Source organism: Vipera berus, assembly GCF_964194415.1.
Source record: "Vipera berus genome assembly, chromosome: 6".
Taxonomy (NCBI): domain Eukaryota; kingdom Metazoa; phylum Chordata; class Lepidosauria; order Squamata; family Viperidae; genus Vipera; species Vipera berus.
Window position 1 is genome coordinate 5,249,460 of NC_138208.1, and position 21,498 is coordinate 5,270,957.

The 21,498-nt window shown below is 44.8% G+C and overlaps 1 protein-coding gene across 3 annotated transcripts in view; it reads left to right on the plus strand.

The window, feature by feature from the left end:
* Nucleotides 1-2,120: 2,120 nt before the first annotated feature.
* ERGIC2 (ERGIC and golgi 2) overlaps nucleotides 2,121-21,498 on the plus strand; it is a 43,353-nt gene continuing 23,975 nt past the window's right edge. The window contains exons 1-4 of one of the 3 annotated variants that reach the window (XM_081330717.1): nucleotides 2,121-2,499; nucleotides 13,033-13,098; nucleotides 15,723-15,889; nucleotides 17,980-18,088. In XM_081330717.1, coding sequence (XP_081186843.1) covers nucleotides 15,784-15,889; nucleotides 17,980-18,088 — 215 coding nt within the window. In that variant the 5' untranslated portion in view covers nucleotides 2,121-2,499; nucleotides 13,033-13,098; nucleotides 15,723-15,783. The remainder of the gene's footprint in view (nucleotides 2,500-13,032; nucleotides 13,099-15,722; nucleotides 15,890-17,979; nucleotides 18,089-21,498) is intronic. The other 2 variants (XM_081330715.1, XM_081330716.1) reach the window with 2 other exon arrangements.

The window sequence follows — 21,498 nt, forward strand, 5'->3', positions numbered from 1 at the left end:
GTTTGAGGCTTTGTATTTCCTGTGTCATGTACTTTGACCTGAGTCTCAATGTGTCTTTTTTGGGATTCTGATGGTGGATTAATCCTATTATGTCCCCATAAAAAGGTAAAGGCAAAGGTTCCCCCGCACATGCATGCTAGTCGTTTCCAACTCTAGGGGCCGGTGCTCATCTCCGTTTCGAAGCCAAAGAGCCAGCGCTTGTCCGAGGACATCTCCGTGGCCGTGTGGCCGGCATGACTAGACGCCAAAGGCGCATGTCCCCATAGGTCATGTCGTTTAGAGTTTGGGTGGGGTATATAATTTTAGGGGTCTTTGTCTTCCTAATCTCATCAGCTTCTAGTTTACTGTCTCCAACCTTCCTGAATGGATTATTACATCTGCATTTCTAAAAGCTGGTTTCTGCTGAGTTTCTGCTTGGGGCGATTAAGAAAAACTGGGCTTGCTTTTCTGCCTTTAAGATCCTTTGGGGAAATATATTCTGCCTTTTTAACATTCCCCAAAATATTTCTTTCTCTGGATTCTTCCCACAGATAGAAAGATAGAGATAGAGATAGATGGATTGAGAGGCAGAGAGATAGATGGATAGGGATAGAGAAGGATCTGTCTCTCTCTCTCTCTCTCCATTTCCCTAATTGTGGCATTCAGTTTGACCCATTAATTCATAAAGTAATATTTCTGTAAATACCGTACTTAAGGAATTAAGTTGTTTTCTTCTGTTTTGATGTTTTGCTGTCTTTGAAATAAGACCTCATTTTAACTCCATGCGTGCACTATGACTGTTTTAATTCACAGATCTTTCTCCTTTATTAAATTGGAGTACGATCAAAGGCATGACATAATCCTACGTAGCTTTTCTCAATCACCTTGAGTGTTTATACAGCATAAATCCCGTGTAAACCTTTACAGTATGCATCAGTTGAAAACGTTTTCTAAAATAAACAGTAGAATCTCTTTATTTGGATTAATTGTTCAGTCGCAATGAGGTGTTTGAAAACTCCACAGACATTTCATGACCCAATTAAGGAACATCATCAATGTTATAAGGGAGAAGGTTTGCAGAGAGGAGGAGGAGGAGGAGGACTGTGGGGTCCATGGTTTCTCACTCAGCTTGGCTATCCCAGAGGTATCCAAAAGGCAAATGGATTTTCTTATTTTTCTTTGAGATTCTTTGAATGTCCGTAGCTTGGATGCTAGTTGTTTTGTTGCAGACGTTTCACGACCCAACTAGGTAACATCATCAGTGGTGCAAAGAAATGGTGCCTGTATAGAGGAGGGCTGTATGGTCCATTGGTGCTGTATGAGCTTGTTTTCTGGCAGACGTTTCATTCCCAAACTAGGTAACATCATCAGTGCCTACATAACGTTGCCCAGTTACGAAACATTTGCAAGAAAACCACCTAGCTTAGCCAGCACTGAGGACCCCCTCATATACATTTTTACATTTTAAAGGCTAAGACAGAGATAAGCAACCTTGGCTCTTTTATGACTCGTGGACTTCATCTCCCAGAATTCCCCAGCCAGCCAGGCTGAGGGAAAAGGGAGAGGTTTCCAAGCTGAGCCATGCTGGCTCAGGAATTCTGGGAGTTGAAGCCCACGAGTCATGAAGGGGCCATGGTTCCCCCATGCTGGCGCAGGAATTCTGGGAGTTGAAGTCCACAAGTCATGAAGGGGCCATGGTTCCCCCATGCTGGCGCAGGAATTCTGGGAGTTGAAGTCCACGAGTCATAAAAGAACCAAGGTTTCTCAAATGTGGTCCCTTGAATTCCTGAGCCAACATGGCTCAGCTTGGAAACCTCCCTTTTCCCTCAGCGTGGCTGGCTCAGGAATTCTGGGAGTTGAAGTCCACGAGTCATAAAAGAGCCAAGGTTGCCTACCCCTGAGCTAAGAGAATTTCTCTACATCTACTAAGAGAAACTTTTTTTTTTTACAAAGCAAAACAAAACCCCAAATTCTCCTGCCTGAGCAGGGAGGGTGGACTAGAAGACCTCCAAGGTCCCTTCCAGCTCTATTCTATTCTAACAGGCCACATTTGCAAAACGAAAATTCCTCGCCCCGGGGAGTTCTGCCAAGGCCACAGCGCCCCCTATCGAAAAGAACGGCTCTAAAAAAAAAGAGAGAGAGAGAGATCCAGGGCGGGAAAGGGCGAGGAGGAAAGGCGGAGTCGGATTAACCATAGAGAAGGAGGGTAGAACGGCTTTCCTTTCCGATCTTTCCTTTATTTTTTTTTCTTCTGGTTTTTTTTTTTCTTCCCCACCCCTCACCTCCCCGGCCTCATCCAGGAAGCGAAGGGGCGGGGCCCGCGAGGGGGCGGGAGCGGCGTTCTCATTGGCCCCGGGTTTGCCGACGTCGCGGCGTTCCCCTCGGCGCGCGCGCCGCGGCTTCTCTCTCTCTCTTATTCCCTCTCTCTGGTTCCGAGCCTCCCGCCGCGCCGCTCGGCTCTTCGGCTCGCCGCCCGAGTGGACCCGAAGCTGCTGCTGCTGCTGAGATGCGGCGGGGAAGGTGAGAGCCCCCCCGGCCACGGTCCCCCCCTCTTCCGGGTGGGTCTGGGACCCTCCCCGCCTTTCCCGGACCGGCCGCCCCTTCCCAGTTCCGGTTCGGCCCACGTGACCCCGCGAGCATCCCTCTTTGTGCGCTGCACGTGTGAATGTTGTTCACGGGAAAGAACCGTGGCGGGGACGGGGGCTCCTCCCGCCCTGCTTTTTAATTGGGGTCGAGGTTGGCAAATGGCTTTCGTCGTGAAAAGCCTTCCCGGTCGGGGCTTTTGAACCTGTCCCTGGTGCTACGTGTGAATGCGGTCCAGGTCGGGCAGGATGCAAAAAGGGGTTCGGTTTGCCTCCTTGGATGCGGGGCTGCAACAGTTGCAGCCATGTGCTCGGACCGAGTTGTTTTCCGTGTGTAGAATAGGACCTGCCAAGTTACTAAATCGCCCTTTAAGTAGATTTAGTTCTTTGTGTGGGTGTGATCTCTGCTTGTGGCTGTTTCTATTTCCTATTTAATAAAGTTGTAAGCATAAAGCTTTCTGAGCGAGTACAGGTCGTCCTGGACTTACGACCGCCGTGGAGCCCCAAAGTGGGGCATTTCTTAAGTGAGTTTTGCCCCCTTTTACGACTTTTCTTCCCGCAGTTGTTAAGTAAACCCCTCGCCGTTGTGAAGTCGGCAACCCGGTTGTTAAGTGAATCTGGCTTCCCCCACTGGCTTTGCTCGTCACAAGGTCGCCAAAGGGACACTGCACCCGTCGTAAATACGAGTCTCTTGGCAAGCATCCGAATTTTGATCGCTTGACCGTGGGGTTGGCTGCGCAACGGTCGTTAAGTGTGAAAAACAGTTGTAAGTCACTTTTCCGGTGCCGTTGTAACTTTGAATGGTCACGAAATGAACCGTTTGTAAGTCGAGGGCTATCTGTAGTGACACGGTTTGTGTGTGTGTGTGTGTGTGTGTGTGTGTGTGTGTGTTAATTGAGCGGCTCAGAATTGATTGAAATATTGTTGCTTTTGAGTAAAAGTGGTGGCTTGGCTGAAGGAGAGCTGAGATTTTTTCTTTCAACTCCCGCCCCCCCCCCAAACTCTTAAATCATTTTGCATTTTGATAATCTGTCAATTGCCACCCTCTTTTTTCCAGGCTGACTGTCTTGCAGTAGCACATTAATCTCATGGGCAGATTAATGGAGGGCACCAAGGACCCCTCATTTCAGCCCTGAGCTGCAAATATTTCTCCCTCATTGAGATTAATAGTGGTATTCAATTGCCGTGTCTGTCTGATGCTGGCCGATGTAGCTGTGTTTGTGTAAGGTTTCTTTTGTGGGCAAGGAAAAATGAGTGGTGTGATACCTTTTGATTTGGTAGCGTTTGTGCGGAAGCACCCAAAAGATCTGTTTAAAAAAAAAAAGGATGGCTCACGGGTAAGTTGCTTATTGCCATGGAAATTTATAATCTTCTCTGTGACGCTTTTATAGGTTGTTCTCTTTCAGTTTTAGTTCTGACGTGAAAGCAGTGCGTTCAGATGACACATTTCCCTAAACGGCCGTGGGCAGTGCAATAGTAAAAACTAATACACAGTTGTGGGGTGTTTGCGTGAAGGTGTTTGCCTGCCCTTGAAAATTAAGACATGTTCTTTTATGGGTTGACTTTGGAGGGCAGCGATCAAGAAGTGGGATTAAAGACAAATGCAAAAAGTCAAAATTTAAATGTTTTCTTCCCTATTCTCATTAACTATTCTAGAACTACAATTTTTTAAAAAATCCCCAAGATGTTTCCTTCTTCCTTCCTCGTTTTTTTAGTGAATAAGTCGTTAAAAGGCAATTTGGCAATTGCTGATAGGCTGCTTTGCTAGAGGTGCACGTTGGAAAGAGACGCAGCTAAGTTGCAGAACGGGATTGTGTTTGACGTTAAAAAATGAAAAGTCAACATCCAACACAGTTCACGCTTGAGCGTATTGCAATATTTTGGCGGTATAAGTTGGCATAGTCTCTTTTTCACTTCTGTAACTGTTATATCTTATTACAGGTTACTGTTATGTCTTATTACAGGTGGGGATGAGACAGCATATAGGGCGGAGGTACAAAAACTATCCATATGCTGTAGTAACAACAACTTGCACCTAAACATCGGCAAGACGAAAGAGATGGTGCTAGACTTCCGGAGAAAAAAGGAGGAACCTGCCCCACTTTACATCGGGGAGGACTGTGTAGAGAGAGTTTCCTCCTTTAAATTTCTGGGAGTCTACCTCTGTGAAGATCTGACCTGGAAAGTTAACACAACCCAGGTGGCTAGAAAGGCCCAACAGAGGCTTCACTTTCTTAGGGTCTTGCGGAAGAACAGGGTAGAACAACGGCTAATGACCCTCTTTTACCGGTCTACCATAGAGAGCGTCCTCTCGTATGGTATTGTGGTTTGGTATGCTGGTCTGACAGCCGCGGATAGGAAAGTATTACAGAGGGTAGTGAGCACAGCACAAGACATTGTGGGTCTGTTCCCTGACACCACTGGATGACATCGCCAGGGCTCGTTGCCTTGGAAGAGTGAGGAAGATTCTCAGGATGACTCACACCCTGGACGGTATCTCTTTACTCTCCTACCATCCGGTAGGAGATATAGGAATATAGCCAGCCGTACCAGCAGGCTGAAAAATAGCTTTTTTCTGTGGGCTGTTAGGCTTTTAAATGGGACATAATCTTATGCAGAATTGACTGGGAGGCCGGTGTGTGGTGTAGTTGGTTCAAATAGTGTGGTGGGATGGAGGGTTTGTTGTCACTGTGTGTTGGGGGGAGAGAGCACAGTTTTAGGGGAGGCTCAGCTAATATCAATGTACACATGTTGTACTTTGACAATAAAGGTTTATTATTTTTATTATATTACACACACACACACACACACACAGCATTTTGAAGAGCTAGGTGTATACTAGGTCAGAAGCCCCCAACGTTTTGGGCACCCGGGACCGGTTCCATGGAGAAAGGTTTTTTCCGCAGAGCGGAGGGTTGTGTGCTGCCTGCATCCCGCGAATGGGCCTTTGCTTGTTTGTGCGGACCGGTGGTTGGGGACCCCTGTGCTAGGTGCTTCACTCATCCTTTACAAAAGGGGAATTAGGAATTAAAATCCCTAGGGTTGGTAGCAGTGTGCAGGCCATTCCTTCCTTGCTGCAATACAGGTAGTCCTCGACTTACAACAGCTGGCTTCGTGACCGTTCAAAGTTACAACGGCACTGAAAAATGTGACTGACCACCACTTTTCACAATTACGAACTTGGCAGCATCTCCATCGTCAAAATATGATCAAAATTCAGACGCTGGGCAATTGGCTCCTGTTTACGACCGTTGCGCGGTCCCAAGGTCACGTGATCCCCTTTTGCGACCTTCTGATAAGCAAGGTCAATGAGGAAGCCAGGCAACTGGCTTCCTAACTTATCAGCCGCAGTGATTCCCTTAGCGACTGTGGCAAGAAAGGTCATAAAATGAGGCGAAACTCACTTAACGACTGTCTTACTTACCAGCAGAAATGTTGGGCTCCGTTATGGTCGTACCTCAAGGAGTACCTGTTGTCCTGGACCAGGGGCTCTTTTATGATTTGCGGACTTCAACTCCCAGAATTCCTGAGCCAGCATGGCTCAGCTTAGAAACCTCTCCCTTTCCCCTCAGCGTGGCTGGCTCAGGAATTCTGGGAGTTGAAGTCCACAAGTCATAAAAGAGCCAGGGTTGCCTACCCCTGCATTAGGCTATGTTTCTCAAATGTGGTCCCTTGAAAATGCGTGAACTTCAACTCCCAGAATTCCTGAGCCAACATGGCTCAGCTTGGAAACCTCCCTTTTCCCTCAGCGTGGCTGGCTCAGGAATTCTGGGAGTTGAAGTCCACGAGTCATAAAAGAGCCAAGGTTGCCTACTCCTGTGCTGGACCAACTGCCAAATAGATCAAAATGATATGCTGGACTTGGATCCTGTCAAGCTTTTCTGTAGCGCTTCTTTATGGTATAGGGAATCCTCGACTTAACGACCAAAATGGAGCCCAACATTTCTGTTGCTAAGCGAGGCATTCGTGAAGTGAGTTTTGCTCCATTTTAATGACCTTCCTTGCCACGGTTGTGAAGCGAGCCACTGGAGTTGTTAAGTTAGTAATATGGTTGTTAAGTGAATCTGGCTTTCCCCATTGGCTTTGCTTGTCAGAAGGTGGCAAAGGGGGATTACGTGAACCCGGGACACTGCAACCATCATACATGTGAGTCATTTAAGCATCTGAATGTAAATCACATGACTATGGAGACGTTGCAGCGGTCGTAAGTGTGAAAAACAGTCATAAGTCACTGTTTTCAGTGCCATTGTAACTTCAAACAGTCTCTAAATGAATGGTTGTAAGTTGAGCACTCAATGTGTAAGATAAACTAGTGTTAAGATCCAGAATCCCAATGTAAAACATAAGTCAGGCACTTATTATCATGTTTGGTGGACTTGTGACTAAGTAAATAAATAAATAAATAAATATTATTTATTGGGAAAAGATACATGCCTGGCTAGAAAAGATGTTGGGAGAACATGTAGATTTTAAACCTGAACTTTTTTTTATTAGGGATAATGCCAGAAAAGACTAACAAACAAAGCACATATTGGATTTTGCATTTCACAACAGCGGCAAGAATTAGATTTGTGCAGTATTAGAAAAATGAAGGGATACCATCGGATGAAGAAATAATTTAAAAAAAAAATACTAAGATGCGCAGAGATGGACAGACTGACTATGAGACTGAAAGAAAAAGAAGAAACGGACTATTATCAAACTTGGGACTTATTTGATCGATGGCTAGAGGAAAGAATAAAGGATTAGGCATTAAAGATATATTAGCGAATGTAAACTCAGACAGCAGGTTTGTTGAAAAATTATTGCTGAATGTATGGGGGGGGAAAAACCCCAATAAAAACTTTTACCAAAAAAAAAAAAGAAGATCCAGGATCCTAACATTATCCCATTATTTTTTTTAGCTCTGCTACTTATTGCATAAACTTCGTTGTCATATTTTCCAACGCAGAATCGTCTGTGCCTGATGTTCTAACAAGATACATCCTCGGGATAGAAGGAAACTAGCTGACACTTTGGAAACCGGGCAGGAAATTGAGCAGAAAGTATCAAGTGTCAAGTTAAATTGGCCTTTAAGTAGATTTGGATTCTTGGGTGGGCGGCGTGACCTCTGCTTGTGGCCCGCTCCTTAATAAGTAGTTAGTATAAAACTTTCCGAGGTTAGCTCTGACTAAATCCCAGCGGGGTGGTGGGTTGGACGACTCAGAATTGATTGAAAATCCCTGTGGCTTTTGAGTGAAAATTGTGGCTTGACTGAAGGAGAGCTGAGGTTTTTCAAGCCCGCAAATTAGGGTTCTATTGATTTCTTATTGTTAGGTTTTTGTAAACCTTGTCAAAGCTTTGAGGGCCTGGGGCAGATTAAGCTGCTCCTACAGCCTCAAGTCTTTGCAAGGCTTACGGTGTTTTGTTTGGTTTTCTCCCTCTGCTTCATTGTAGGTTCATTTGACTCAAAGTTTGACTTATTTTCTAAGAAAATTATGTGTTCATACCGATGCCTTTGTGTTGGAGTGTCAGGTTTTATTTTGGAAATGGATGGCATTTTCTAGGTTGAGAATCCTTCCTTCTCTAATGAGATAAACTAACAGAATAATAGAGCTGGAAGGGACCTTGGAGGTCTTCTAGTCCAACCCCCTGCTCAGGAAGGAGACCCATACCATTTCAGACAAGTGACTGTCCAGTCTCTTCTTAAAAGCCTCCAGCGATGAAGCACCCACGACTTAGGAAAGCAAGATGTTCCACTGGTTAATAGTTCTCACTGTCAGGATGTTTCTCCTGAGTTCCAGGTTGCTTCTCTCCTTGATGAGTTTCCATCCGTTGCTTCTTGTCCTGCCTTCAGGCGCTTTGGAGAATAGCTTGACTGCCTCTTCTTTGGGGCAGCCCCTGAGATATTGGAACGCTCCTATTATGTCCCCCCTCTTCTATCTCTTCATTAAACTAGACATCCCCAATTCCTGCAACCATTTGAATCAGTTGGGCTTCTCATTTTTAGAAGAAGAAAATGAAATTGTCAACGGAAACGTATCCACTCCATGGGGCAGCTTTGTCAATGCATCTGCTGACGTTTTTGTTACTTACAAGTCAACTTATCTTAACCTCGCCCACATTTACAAATATTTGTTGGCATGTGGTCTGGCACAGTCCACTTCTGGGCACAAAGAAACTGATATGTGTTTAACATTTGTAGCATGGTCTTATGTATTCAGAGGTTAATCACCCTAAGTTCAGCGAGCTTCAGAAGAAAGACATTTCTAGCTGGCTTGTTGTTGTTGTTAGTTGCAAAGTCGTGTCCGACCCATCGTGACCCCCATGGATGACGTTCCTCCAGGCCTTCCTGTCCTCTACCATCTTCTGGAGTCCCTTTGGGCTCACACCTACTGCTTCAGGGACTCCATCCAGCCACCTCATTCTCTGTCGTCCCCTTCTTCTCTTGCCCTCCACCTTTCCCAGCATGAGGCTCATCTCCAGTGAGTCCTTCCTTCTCATCAGGTGGCCAAAGTCTTTGAGTTTTAGCTTCAGGATCTGGCCTTCTAAAGAGCAGTCAGGGTTGATCTTCTCTAGGACTGACCGGTTTGATCGCCTTGCAGTCCAAGGGACTCGCAGGAGTCTTCTCTAGCACAGGGGTGTCAAACTCAATTTCATGAAGGGCCGCATCAGCATTGCGGTTGCCCTCAGGGGGGCGGGTGGGTGTGGCCTGGGTGGGCGTGGTCTACTTGGTGGGCGTGGCTAAAGTGCGTATGGCCTACTGGGTGGGCGTGGCCAGCTCTACATCGTTCGCATCAAGGGTGCCTGTGGGGGCCTGGGCAGGAGTGGGACAGATCTGGGGGTCTCTGGCAGGAGGAGGGTCTCTGGGCCAGGGCCAAGGCAGCTGGGGCCGTTCCTTCACTGTTTCCAGGATGGCTTCGCGGGCCGCATGAAACCACTTCGCGGGCCGCATCCGGCCCAGGGGCCTTGTGTTTGACATGTCTGCTCTAGCACCATAGTTCAAAGGCCTCCATTCTTTGGCGCTCGGCCTTTCTTACGGTCCAACTTTCACAGCCATACATTGCAACTGGGAAGACCATAGCCTTGACTAGCTGGGTATAAAATGTTAATATTGTGTATTCCAAGAGAAATCAATTCAGTGAAATGACTGTGGAGATTCTCAGTCATCCAGGTCAGGGTTGTCCCAAAGGTGTGCTTTTTTTTCAAGAGGCGAGTGGACGTTCTTGTTTTATCTTTGAAGGCGTTTCGCTTGTCATCCAAGAAGCTTCTTCAGCTCTGAAGAAGCTCTGAAGAAGCTGCTTGGGCGAGAAGCGAAATGTCTTCAAAGAAAAAAAAACGAAGTCCAGTTGCCTCTTGAAAAAAAAGCACCTTTGGGACAATTCAGTGAAATCTCACGGCTGCCTAGAAATTCCCTGCCTAAAATACGAGAGAATTAATTTCGCCACGCTTCACAGACACGCAACGCTTTGGTGAGATGTGAGTTGCTACCTGTGGAAAAATAACAAAGTATTTTAATGCTTGTGTTTTCAAGTTACTTGTTACATAGTAAAGGGTGTACTTGTGGGACCTGCATTTAGTGCAGACTGTAATTAGAAGGCACACAAGAGTGTTTTTTTTTTGTTCATTGCTGTTATTCTGTTTACATCGTGCCACGATTGATAACATGAGGTGCTGTCCAGGTGGGACTCCTGAATTCTATTTATTGGGCTTTCATTCATTTTGATAATGGCAAATAATGTGTATCTCATATCAATATCTCATGAAACTGTGTGTGAAGAATAGAATGGGGATGGAATAGAACGGAACAGAACAGAACAGAACAGAATAAGGAATGGGAATAGAATAGGAATAGAAATAGAATAGATTAGATTAGATTAGATTAGATTAGATTAGATTTTGGAAAATTAGAAGAATAGAATAGAATAGAATAGAATAGAATAGAATAGAATAGAATAGAATAGAATAGAATAGAATAGAATAGAATAGAATAGAATAGAATAGAATAGACCAGACCAGACCAGACCTCGGAGGTCATCTAGTCCAACCCCCCCTCCTCAAGCAGGAGAACCTACATACCATTTCAGACAAATGGCTGTCCAGTCTCTTCTTAAAAACTTCCAGTGTTGGAGCATTCACAGCTTCTGGAGACAAGGAGTTCCACTGGTTAATTGTTCTATCTGTCAGGAAGTTTCTCCTTAGTTCCAGGTTGCTTCTCTCCTTGATGAGTTTCCATCTGTTGCTTCTTGTCCTGCCTTCAGGCGCTTTGGAGAATAGCTTGACTCCCTCTTCTTTGGGGCAGCCCCTGAGATACTGGAACACGGCTATCATGTCACCCCTCACCCTTCTCTTCGTTAAACTGGACATCCCCAATTCCAGCCGCCGCTCTATATACACGAAGGGGTAGTTGGCTCCGGATTATTAGGGAAATTCTACATTGGGGAGAGGGCTGCCTTGACACGAGATCACATGATGGTGCTGGATGACCAGATGTGATTCCATCGATTTTTTTAATGTTTGTAATTCACAAGGGTATCTGCCCGGCAAGTCAGAAAAGTCAATATGGTGACCACAGCCATACAATCAAAGTCCCACCTCTTTTACATGTGATGTAACTTTTTTGACCCCCTCCCTCTACTACACCTAGCCCCTGACTTACAGCCACTCATTTAGTGACTGTTTAATTTAATTTAATTTAATTTTAATTCCATTTATATCCCGCCCTTCTCCGAAGACTCAGGGCGGCTTACAAGCTTAGCAGTAGCCTTCATTCTATGTATATGCCTGCTTATTAGGGCTTTCACAAACACCCCAAGAGGCATTATTACAAAGTCAGCTTAATTGCCCCCAACAATCTGGGTCCTCATTTTACCTACCTTGGAAGGATGGAAGGCTGAGTCAACCTTGAAGTTATAACAGCACTGAAAAAATGACTTGCGACTTCTTTTTTTTTTTACACTTAACAACCGCTGCAGCATCCTCATGGTCGCGTGACCAAGATTTGGAGGCTTGACAAGTATTTATGACGGTTGCACTGTCGCGGGGTCATGTGATCACCATTTTAACAAGCAAAGTCAGTGGGGAAAGCCAGTTTCACTTAACAACCAAAATGATTCACTTCGCCGCTGCAGCCTTTCGCTGTTGCAAGGAATGTCATAAAATGGGGCAAAACTCACTGAACAGCTGCCTCGCCTAGCAAGGGTAATTTTGGGCTCCGTTGTGGTCGTAAGTTGCGGGTTACCCGTATTCTGGATTGTGTTTTAGTTTTTAAAAAATATCTCTGTTTTTTACTGTGTCCTTTTAATGCTTTTTTGAAGTCTTGAAATCTTTCTCAACTTCGTTCCCCTTGGATTTTTTTCTTCCCAGCTTCTTCGTGTTGGGCTGGGGTTTTGTTTTTTTTAATCTTTGACTTGTCCGTCGCTGTCAGTTTGATAGACTTTTGTCTAAATCCTTTGCAGACGAAATTAAGCGTCTAAAAGCCGAGGAACGATGCTGCTGTAGCCCAGCGATGGCAAACCTTTTAGAGACCGAGTGCCCAAACTGCAACCCCAAACCCACTTATTTATCACAAAGGGCCAACACGGCAATTGAATCTCAATATGGAGGTTTTAGTTTGGAAAAAACAACTTGTACAATAATATCTTTTGTCTTAAAAGAAAAACACAATAACAAAGCTTTCAATGGTACAACTTTTTACTGAAAGGTAAAAGTTTACCTTTGGCGTGCTTTTGAAGAATGGATGTGATTTTTGCTGTTGTATGCCTGCTGATCATTTGTCTAGCCTTGGCTTATACTTTGTAAGTTTGAGAGCAACACATGCAGTACTCAGGTCATCTGTTAGTCTGTTTCTGGTGTCAGACTTGATATAATTCAAGGCTGAAAACAGCGCACTCACTCCGGAGGCTTGTTTTGGCTAGGAAGGGGCTTGAGAAATGGTTTTTTCCTGCAAAATCTTAGCCAAAGACCGAGGTGTGCGTGTCCACAGAGAGAGCTGCTAGTGCCCCCTCTGGCCCGCGTGCCATAGGTTCGCCACCACTGCTGTAGCCTAATTGGCAACATAAAGGCAGCGAAGGGGATGCCCTAACCCACCCACCCCCCAATTGATACCTGCACCCTCTCCTAAATTCAGTTAAGAGCAAAATCATTTTAAAAAAAATAAAGTGACATATTGGCAGATCCTGTATGAATACGGTTAATTGCAAAAATCTCCCCTCAGAATATGCAAACTGTGCATATTTGCACCGACGCTGATAAATTCCTGTTTGAGGTTTTTGCCTGAACTGTCGTAAAGGCTCAGCTATATCACAAAAATGTTTTTTGTGTTTTTTTTAAAATTTTGAAAACGGGCATTTTATGATAAGTAACTCAAGGCTGGAAAAGATTGAAGATCTCTGGCTGAGCGGTCGTGCTTTTCTTTTTTAAGAATTTTTCTGCTTCTCTGACTTTCCTCTGTAACTTCACAATCTGTATTTTATTTTATTTTTTGCTTCAGACTCTCTGCCCAAAACCCGGTCAGATTCCGTCCTTTTTGGTAACACAGAAGAAGCAGATAATCGAGGTAATGTTGTTCGAGTCTGTGTGTGTGTGTGTGTTTGCTTTGTTTCAAACCTGTGCTTTCATGAGTGAAATTGTCTTGTGTTTTAACGGGTTTCCAGCGAAATTTCAGATAAAGTGCTTTTAAGCACAGCTTGGTATCCGTAAATGGAAAAAGCCGAAGGGAAATTTGCATAATTCATGGCCCATGTTGCAAAAAAGAGAGAAAGAAAGAAAAAAAAAAGAAAGGAAGCCACTCCACAGACCAAATAACGTTATGGTCTGTGGTAGATTTTTCTTTTTTTTAATAAAAATGTCTTTATTGCAGTCCGAAAACCCGGGATTGTGGATTTATCTGTGTTACGGTCAGGTTATAATATTCTAGGCAGAGCCAGGTATGAGTAAATCCATAGGTGTAGCGAAGCGTGAACATCTGGAAGAGAAAATTAGCCGATGGAGGAGGAGGAGTGCTTAGGTTGCAAAGTACCCCCTCCTCAATAAATTTCAAGAGTAGGAATAAAACCGGACAGGATTTTAGCATAAATCAAGATTAATTAAGAAGGCTGTGCAGCATTTGGGGTTCAAAAGCAAAACCAGGCTGTGGAGCACAGAGTGCAAGCATAAAAACCTATTTACAGCCCCTTTAAGCAGCTGTAGAGTTAGCCATTTTTGTCTCGTGGTTTAGGCACCAGGCTAGAAATTAGCCTGCGCTAGAAACTAGGAGACGGTGAGTTCGAGTCCTACCTTAGGTGCAGCTTTTCTTGACAAAAAGTCCAAACAATCGCTAGAAGTCAATAACCGACTGGAAGGGACCAAATCAATAAAAGCCGTTAACACCTTTTCTCCAAGATAACACGGTTACAGGATCCTAGGCAATGTCACATGTAGCTCAAGAAGAGGAGAATCCTTGTATTTTACTTCAGATCTTCTCCTGGCTACCTTTACTATTTTGGCAAATATTAATTTTCTCAAATGGGATGATTGGTTACAGAAAGGAGCCCGATTTTTAGATTTTTACTTATTTATTATTATTTTTCATTTGAGAGTTTTATTTATTTGCTTTAGATTTATGCCCAGCTTTTTGTACAAAAGCTCAAGGTGACATACACCTTCTCCCCGTTCCATTCCCACAATGAGAGCATCCCCGTGGAGCAGGGATGTGCGCGACTTACAACAGCTCATTTAGCGACCGCTCAGCGTTACAATGGCACTGAAAAACGTGACTCATGACTTGCTTTTCACAGTTGCGATCTTTGCAGCCTCCCCACGTTCATATGGTCAAAATCCAGAGGCTTGGCAACGGTTTCACATTTATGACGGTCGCAGTGTCCTGGGGTCACGTGATCATCCTTTGTTGCCACCTGCAGTGGTTCACTTAACAGCCGTGGCAAGAAAGGTCGTAAATTGGCCCCAAAGTCACTTGGCAAATGTCTTGCTTAACGACGGAAAGTTTGGGCTCAATTGTGGTCGTAAGTCGAGGACTCCCTGTATTTCTCAGGGAGTCGGCAACTTTAAAATATCTGGACTTCAACTCCCAGAATTCTCCTCTCAACATGCTAGCTGGGGATTTGGGGGTTATCCCAAGGCAAGTCCAATCTCTCTTCCAGATTGTTGCACATATGTAAATATAAATATCCATCTCAAGGTCATCCAGCTGGCTTTTGTACCTAAGGTGAGACTAGAACTCACAGCCTCCTGGTTTCCAGCCTGGTGCCTTAACCACTACACCAAACTGGTGGCGCAGTGGTTAGAATGCAGTACTGCAGGCTACTTCTGCTGACCTGCAGGCTGCCTGCAGTTTGACAGTTTGATCCTGACCGGCTCAAGTTTGACCCAGCAGTCTTCCCTCCTTCCGAGGTCGGTGAAATGAGGACCCAGATTGTTTGGGGGCAAGAGGCCGACTCTGTAAACCGCTTGCAGAGGGCTGTAAAGCGGCATATAAGTCTAAGTGCTATTGCTATTTCTCCCTCCCTCCCTCCCTTATTCCCTTTCTCATTCTCCTTCCTGGTGGCGCAGTGGTGAGAATGCAGTATTGCAGGCTAACTCTGCCCACTGCCAGAAGTTCAATCCTTCGGAGGTCGGTAAAATGAGGACCCAGGTTACCGGGGGCAAGGTGCTCAGAGAGGGTTGTGAAGCACTGTGAAGTGGTGTCTAAATCTAAGCGCTATTGCTATTCCTCCTTCCCTCCCTTTCTCGTTCTCCTTCCATGGTGCGAGAGTGCTTAGAATGCAGCATTTCAGGCTGACTCTGCCCACAGCCAGGAGTTTGATCCTGACCGACTCAAGGTTGACTCAGTCCCTTCTGAAAGGAGGACCCAGATTTTTTGGGGGGAGGGGCATATGCTGACTCTGTAAACGGCTTAGAGAGGGCTGTAAAGCACTGTGAAGCGGTATATAAGTGTAAATGCTCTCCTTTCATATTGAATCTGGATTTAATTTTGTGCTATAAATATCTATTTCCCCGTGGCTGAAGCAAAGGCTAACGTTGATCTTCTGATATCAGAGGGGCAAGAAGACGGAGCTTAGAATGTTAACCCCGCTAGGGATCTCTTGTTGGTGTGGCATCCATCTCGCCCAGTTTCACACGTTAGGAAACCTGTTCGGCTGCCGTGCTCCAGGCGAACGCTCTTGCGGTTTTGTTCCCATTCAGTGACGCTCCTGCCGAAGCCGCGTCTCTATGAAGGAGGGATCTGTTGAGGGATCTGTTGAAGATGAGGCGACTGAATCGGAAGAAGACTTTGAATTTAGTGAAAGAATTGGACGCCTTCCCGAAGATTCCAGAAAGCTACATCGAGACGTCGACGAGTGGAGGAACAGGTGAGCCGGGCCGATCAGTTTCGCTTTGTGGTTTGGGAGTAGAGATAGCCCCCAACCTTACAGCAGATTGTTTAGTGACCGTCCGGAGTCATAACAGCACCGGAAAAGAGATTTATGACCGTGTTTTTTTTCCACACCTCACGACCGTTGCAGCCTCCCCACGATCACGTGATCAAAATTCAGATGCTTGGCAACTGACTCATATTTATGACGGGTACGGCGTTTTCTCCCCCCCCGGTCATGAGATCCCCTTTTGCGACCTTCTGACAAGTCAAGGGAAGCCAAGTTCACTTAACCACCGTGTTACTAACCTGCCAACCGTGGCAAGGGAGGTGGTAAGCAGGGGCAAAATTCACCTAACAACTGACTCGCTTAGGAGCAGAAAGTTTGGGGCTCCGTGTGGTCGTAGGTCAAGGACTATCTGTAGAATCACAAGGCTGGAAGGGACCTTAAGTGGTCTTCTAGTCCAACCCCTTGCTCTAGCAGGAGTTTTTATTCCAGCCTGGACCAGAAGTGGTCCAGTCTTTTGATGGGATGCCACAACTTTGGGGAGGCAAGCTCTTCCAATGACTAGTAGCTGTCGCACGTCAAGATTGTGTTCAATGAGAGGGAAGCCCAAAGGTGCTTTATTCAGGAGGCAGATGGACTTCTTTGTTTTTCTTTGAAGACATTTCGCTTCTCATCCAAGAAGCTTCTTCAGCTCTGACTGGACTCATCCCCAACAGCCAGCCAGCGCCTGTCTTCAACAGTGAAGGGACCCAAGGCAGAAAACGTCCTGTAACCAAGAAGGCTTTACACCCATTTGCACAACTCAGGTGACTCTGTGGACACAGGTAAACCTCCAAACGGACTCACTTAAAAGAAGGCAAATGACCAGCGGTCTGCAAGGAGTACAAATCCATCCCCCACCATCCAGTCAGAGATGAAGAAGCTTCTTGGATGAGAAGCGAAAGGCCTTCCAAGAAAAACAAGGAAGTCTAGTTGCCTCCTGGAAAAAAGCACCTTTGGGACAACCGTGACCTGGATTGTCAGAGGATCTCCACAGGTATCAGAGGGAAGAAATCGAGAACGTTTTATGAAGTGTAGCTGTTTCTCAGTAAAGAATCTGGAGCCTCAGATGCGACTTTGCTTAGATCTTCAGCTTGGTGTATCATCCAGTGGGCCCTCGGGAGAGACACATCTCTTGGGGAATCGCTCTTTGCAGATGTGCTTGATAGCACGGCTTCCTTTGAGCTCCTTCTGAGGTCTTCTGAGCTTTTGCCGTCTCACCCACTTGCCGTGGTTTCGCTTCGACAATTTTCTCTTCTGCATTGGCGAGCCCAAAGCGGTCGCTTTGCCGCATTGTGAGCAGATAGCAAAAGTTATTAATGAGCCAGGCAACCAGACCGTTTTCCTCACCTGTGCGAGAGGGGACCCTACTTTAATGAAATGTCTGGTTTCTGAAAAATGCCCTTAAGAGCAACTTTCTTAGAACGTGACCTCTCCAGATGTTAGGCCGATTAGAATAATCCTGCTGGTTGCAATTTGGAGAATTATAGATTGTCCCTGTACATCCAGAGGGTGTCAAATTGCGCTTTCCTGTCTAGAATTCACATTCCCCCCCTCCAGTTTCTAACTTGGTGCCTTATCCATTAGACCAAAATGGCTCTCTATAGAATCACTTAGTGCAAGGGCAGACAACCTTGGCTCTTTTATGACTTGTGGACTTCAACTCCCAGAATACCTGAGCCAGCATGGCTCAGCTTGGAAACCTCTCCATTTCCCCTCAGCGTGGCTGGTTCAGGAATTCTGGGAGTTGAAGTCCACAAGTCATAAAGCGGCCTAGGCCAGGGGTAGGCAACCTTGGCTCTTTTATGACTCGTGGACTTCAACTCCCAGAATTCCTGAGCCAGCATGGCTAAGCTTGGAAACCTCTCCCTTTCCCCTCAGCGTGGTAGACTTAGGAATTCTGGGAGTTGAAGTCCACGAGTCATAAAAGAGCCAAGCTTGCCTACCCCTGACTTAGTCCATTAATGTATGCTTTAAAGCGTATAGCTTCTCCCAGTCAATGCCAATTTTTATCTCATTATGTACTTCTTCTTCTTCTTTAGTTTCTCTAATAGCTTTTACAACTATGGCTCTCTTAACCATAATGGAGTTTACGGTCTATCGAGACACCTGGATGAAATATGAGTATGAAGTCGACAAGGATTACACTAGGTAATACTTTCCCCTTAAGCTTCTATCGATTGTACATGACTTAATCTGTTTTTGTTTGTTTTTTTAAAAAAAGAATCTTGATGCCTTAAGGGCCACCGTTTCAAAATTCCTATATTAATTCTTGAGATCTTGATAACAGGAACACCAGGTGGTTAAGGGAAAAAAAAACAAAAACAAAATTGTTATGTGTCTCCTGGGACATAAGGAAGAAACGTGCTCGCTACACCTTTGAAGCGGGGGAGGTAAGGGAGATCCAAACAGATTTGCTTAGGAATAAAGCTTTTAAACAGTCAAGCTGTTTAAAATGGAGAAAGCTAGATTATCCCAGAAGCTCATTAGAGAGATTTAGTGAAAGGAAAAGGTGTGAGTTTACTGTATTTCACAACTACTTATATATATATGTACTTTGGCCTCCTGCTTATCAGTGGGTATAATTAGACGTCCTCCTTGACGTCATTTTATTTATATTTTATTTTATTTTATGTTTTGTTTTATATTTTATTATTTTATTTATATTTTATTTTATTGTTTATATTTTATTTTATTCGTATTTTATTGTTTATATTTTATTTTATGATTTTTATTATTCCGTTCTATTTTATTTTATGCTATTGTACTCCGCCTTTATTGTTTTTACAAGTAACTCAAGGCATGGGAGATAATCCAATCTTCCTCCTCCTAATTTTTCAACAACAACAACCCTGTGAGGTGAGTTTGGCTGAGAGAGTGGTACTGGCCCAAAGTCAACCAGCTGGCTTTCATAACTTAAGTACTAGAACTCACAGTCGTCTGATGATTGGCCCAAAGTCACCCAGCTAGCTTTCATAACTTGAGAACTAGAACTCATAGTCGCCTGGTGATTGGCCCAAGATCACCCAGCCAGCTTTCATGACTTAAGACAGAACTATAACTCACAGTCGCCTGTTGATTGGCCCAAGGTCACCCAGCCAGCTTTCATGCCTAAGGCAGGACTAGAACTCACAGTTGCCTGGTGATTGGCCTACGGTCACTCAACTAGCTTTCCTGGCTAAGACAGAACTAGAACTCCCTGTCTCCTGGTGATTGGCCCAAAGATACAAATAGGAACTCCATCTGTTCTCTGACAAGTGTTTTGCAAACGTTCATTTCTCTTCTTACGCTCATTTTGTCAGTTCTGCTGAAATCCATTCAAATATCTGCCTTGGTATTATGGGAGCAATTTCTATTTCGGTGGAATACTGTTTGATTTCTGAGGAGGGGAGATATTTATGGCCCAACAGCTGCCTCTTTTTGATTTGGCTGCCTCTCAGAACAGGGACCAGTTTAAGCTCATTCCACAGTCATTGTTAAAGCATTCGCAATCGGGTGTGGGATATCTCCACAGCACCTTTTGCTCGCAACACCCCCCCTCCTCCTCCAGAGTGAAACACAACTTGCCTTAAAATTTGTTTTCCAGTTAAGTACAGTATAATAAATCCATTCCCTCATCTTCATCAATCTTCTTTTAAAAAAAATCCCAGTTCTTCTCTCATCAGTTCTGTCATAAACCAGAGGTGGGATTATACAGCCCTTCCCTTCAAATATGCATTTCCTGGGCTCTTTTTGTGAGTTCATACGATAGACAAGGGTGGCAGTTGAGCCAACGTTACCCTGGTCAAGGATGTTTTTGGTCATCACAATAGGGGGGATGTCAGTGTCGCTCTTCTTCTGTTTATAAGGGCTTGAGGTGTGGGTGTGTCACATGTCAAGGTAATGATTTAAAAGCTAACCAGCTTATATAATGTGAGGTGAATGATGCAGTGGTAAGAATGACTAAGCCGGTGTGTGTATTCCTTTAAGAGTCTGAGTATAAAAGGGAAGGCTTTTTGCTGGAGTCTTTCTCTCTCCTCCCTGCTGTAATTGCTATGTATTGGAGTTTGCTGAATCACCATGTGTGTGTATCTTGTTCCTAGTGTATATTTGTAGGTAGTGTAATATAAACCACCATTTAATACAGACCACTGTGTACTGTATTTACTCCTCGGTTACCTCAGCGCAATAAGACTGTGCATGCTCTGACAGTCAAGGATATTTTGGGTCATCAAGATAGGGGGGGATGTCAGTGTGGGTGTTCTGTTTATAAGGGCTTGAGGTGTGGATGTGTCACATGAGAGTCTCGGGCCTTGTGATGGGGAGATCACATCGGATGAGGGTCAAGGGTCAAGATCCATCACAAGCCCCTCACTGATGACTCACACCTCACTGATCACAAGACCCTCACTCGACACTCCCTTATAAATAAAACATTGACAGGCCCCCTCAATTCCACTGAAGAGGTTCCTTAGCCTGGTAATGAAACGTTCGGAAGCCAACCCTCACTTCTGTTTAAACATGGCTTCAGTTTCCAACAAACCTAGTTTATCCCTGGTTGGTGTAGATATCTTCATAACCCTTAATCGCGTTTGAAACTGGCAGAAAGAACCATAGAGGGTCATGCTTTAAAATACAATCCATGGCTGGGTTCTGTTGTTCGTCTCCCCCCCCCCCTTTTTTACATTTTTTAAAATCACTTTTATGATAAGGTAAAGGTTCCCCCGCACATGCGTGCTACTCGTTTCCAACTCTAGGGGCCAGTGCTCATCTCCGTTTCAAAGCCGAAGAGCCAGCGCTTGTCCGAGGACGTCTTTGTGGTCATGTGGCCGGCATGACTAGACGCCAAAGGCGCACGGAGCGCTGTTACCTTCCCACTGTAGTGGTCCCTATTTTTCTACGTGCATTTTTACGTGCTTTCGAACTGCTAGGTTGGCAGAAGCTGGGACGAGTAACAGGCACTCACTCAGTTACGCGGCACTCGGGATTCGACCCGCCAAACTGCCGACCTTCTGATCGACAAGCTCAGCGTCCTAACCCACTGAGCCAATACAAAAATACCAAAGAAAATAGTAGGAAAAATAGGGGAGGAAAGAAGAGAAGGGAAAAGTGTAGGAAAATGGGGGGGGGGGGAGAAAAGACGCCGACTTCTGATTCCCTTTGGTGCAGTAGAATAAGATAATAACATCAAACCTCAACTTTTTACTTTCACATAATAGTATACAGTAAACCAGCCGTTTCTATAACAACAAATCTTATCTAATCGGTAAAACCCAAAATCACAAGTTTCGGGTTTGTTTTTTTTCCCACCTCAAGCACAAAGTCCAGAAGCGGTTTCCAAGTAGAAAGAAAAGTAATTGTGTTGTTTTTTTTCTTTTATATCAAAGCAGTCATTTTAGCCATCTCTGCTAACTCCATCATCTTTTGCAGCCGTTCATATCCAAGGTGTGGGGATCAAAGTGTCCTTCCATTTCTGTGCATAAAGTAATCTTGCTGCCGTCAACATATATAAACATCAAAGTTCCAATTTTTTCCCCCCAAGTCTTTTTCCATTAAGCCCAAAAGAAAAGTCTGTGGTTTTA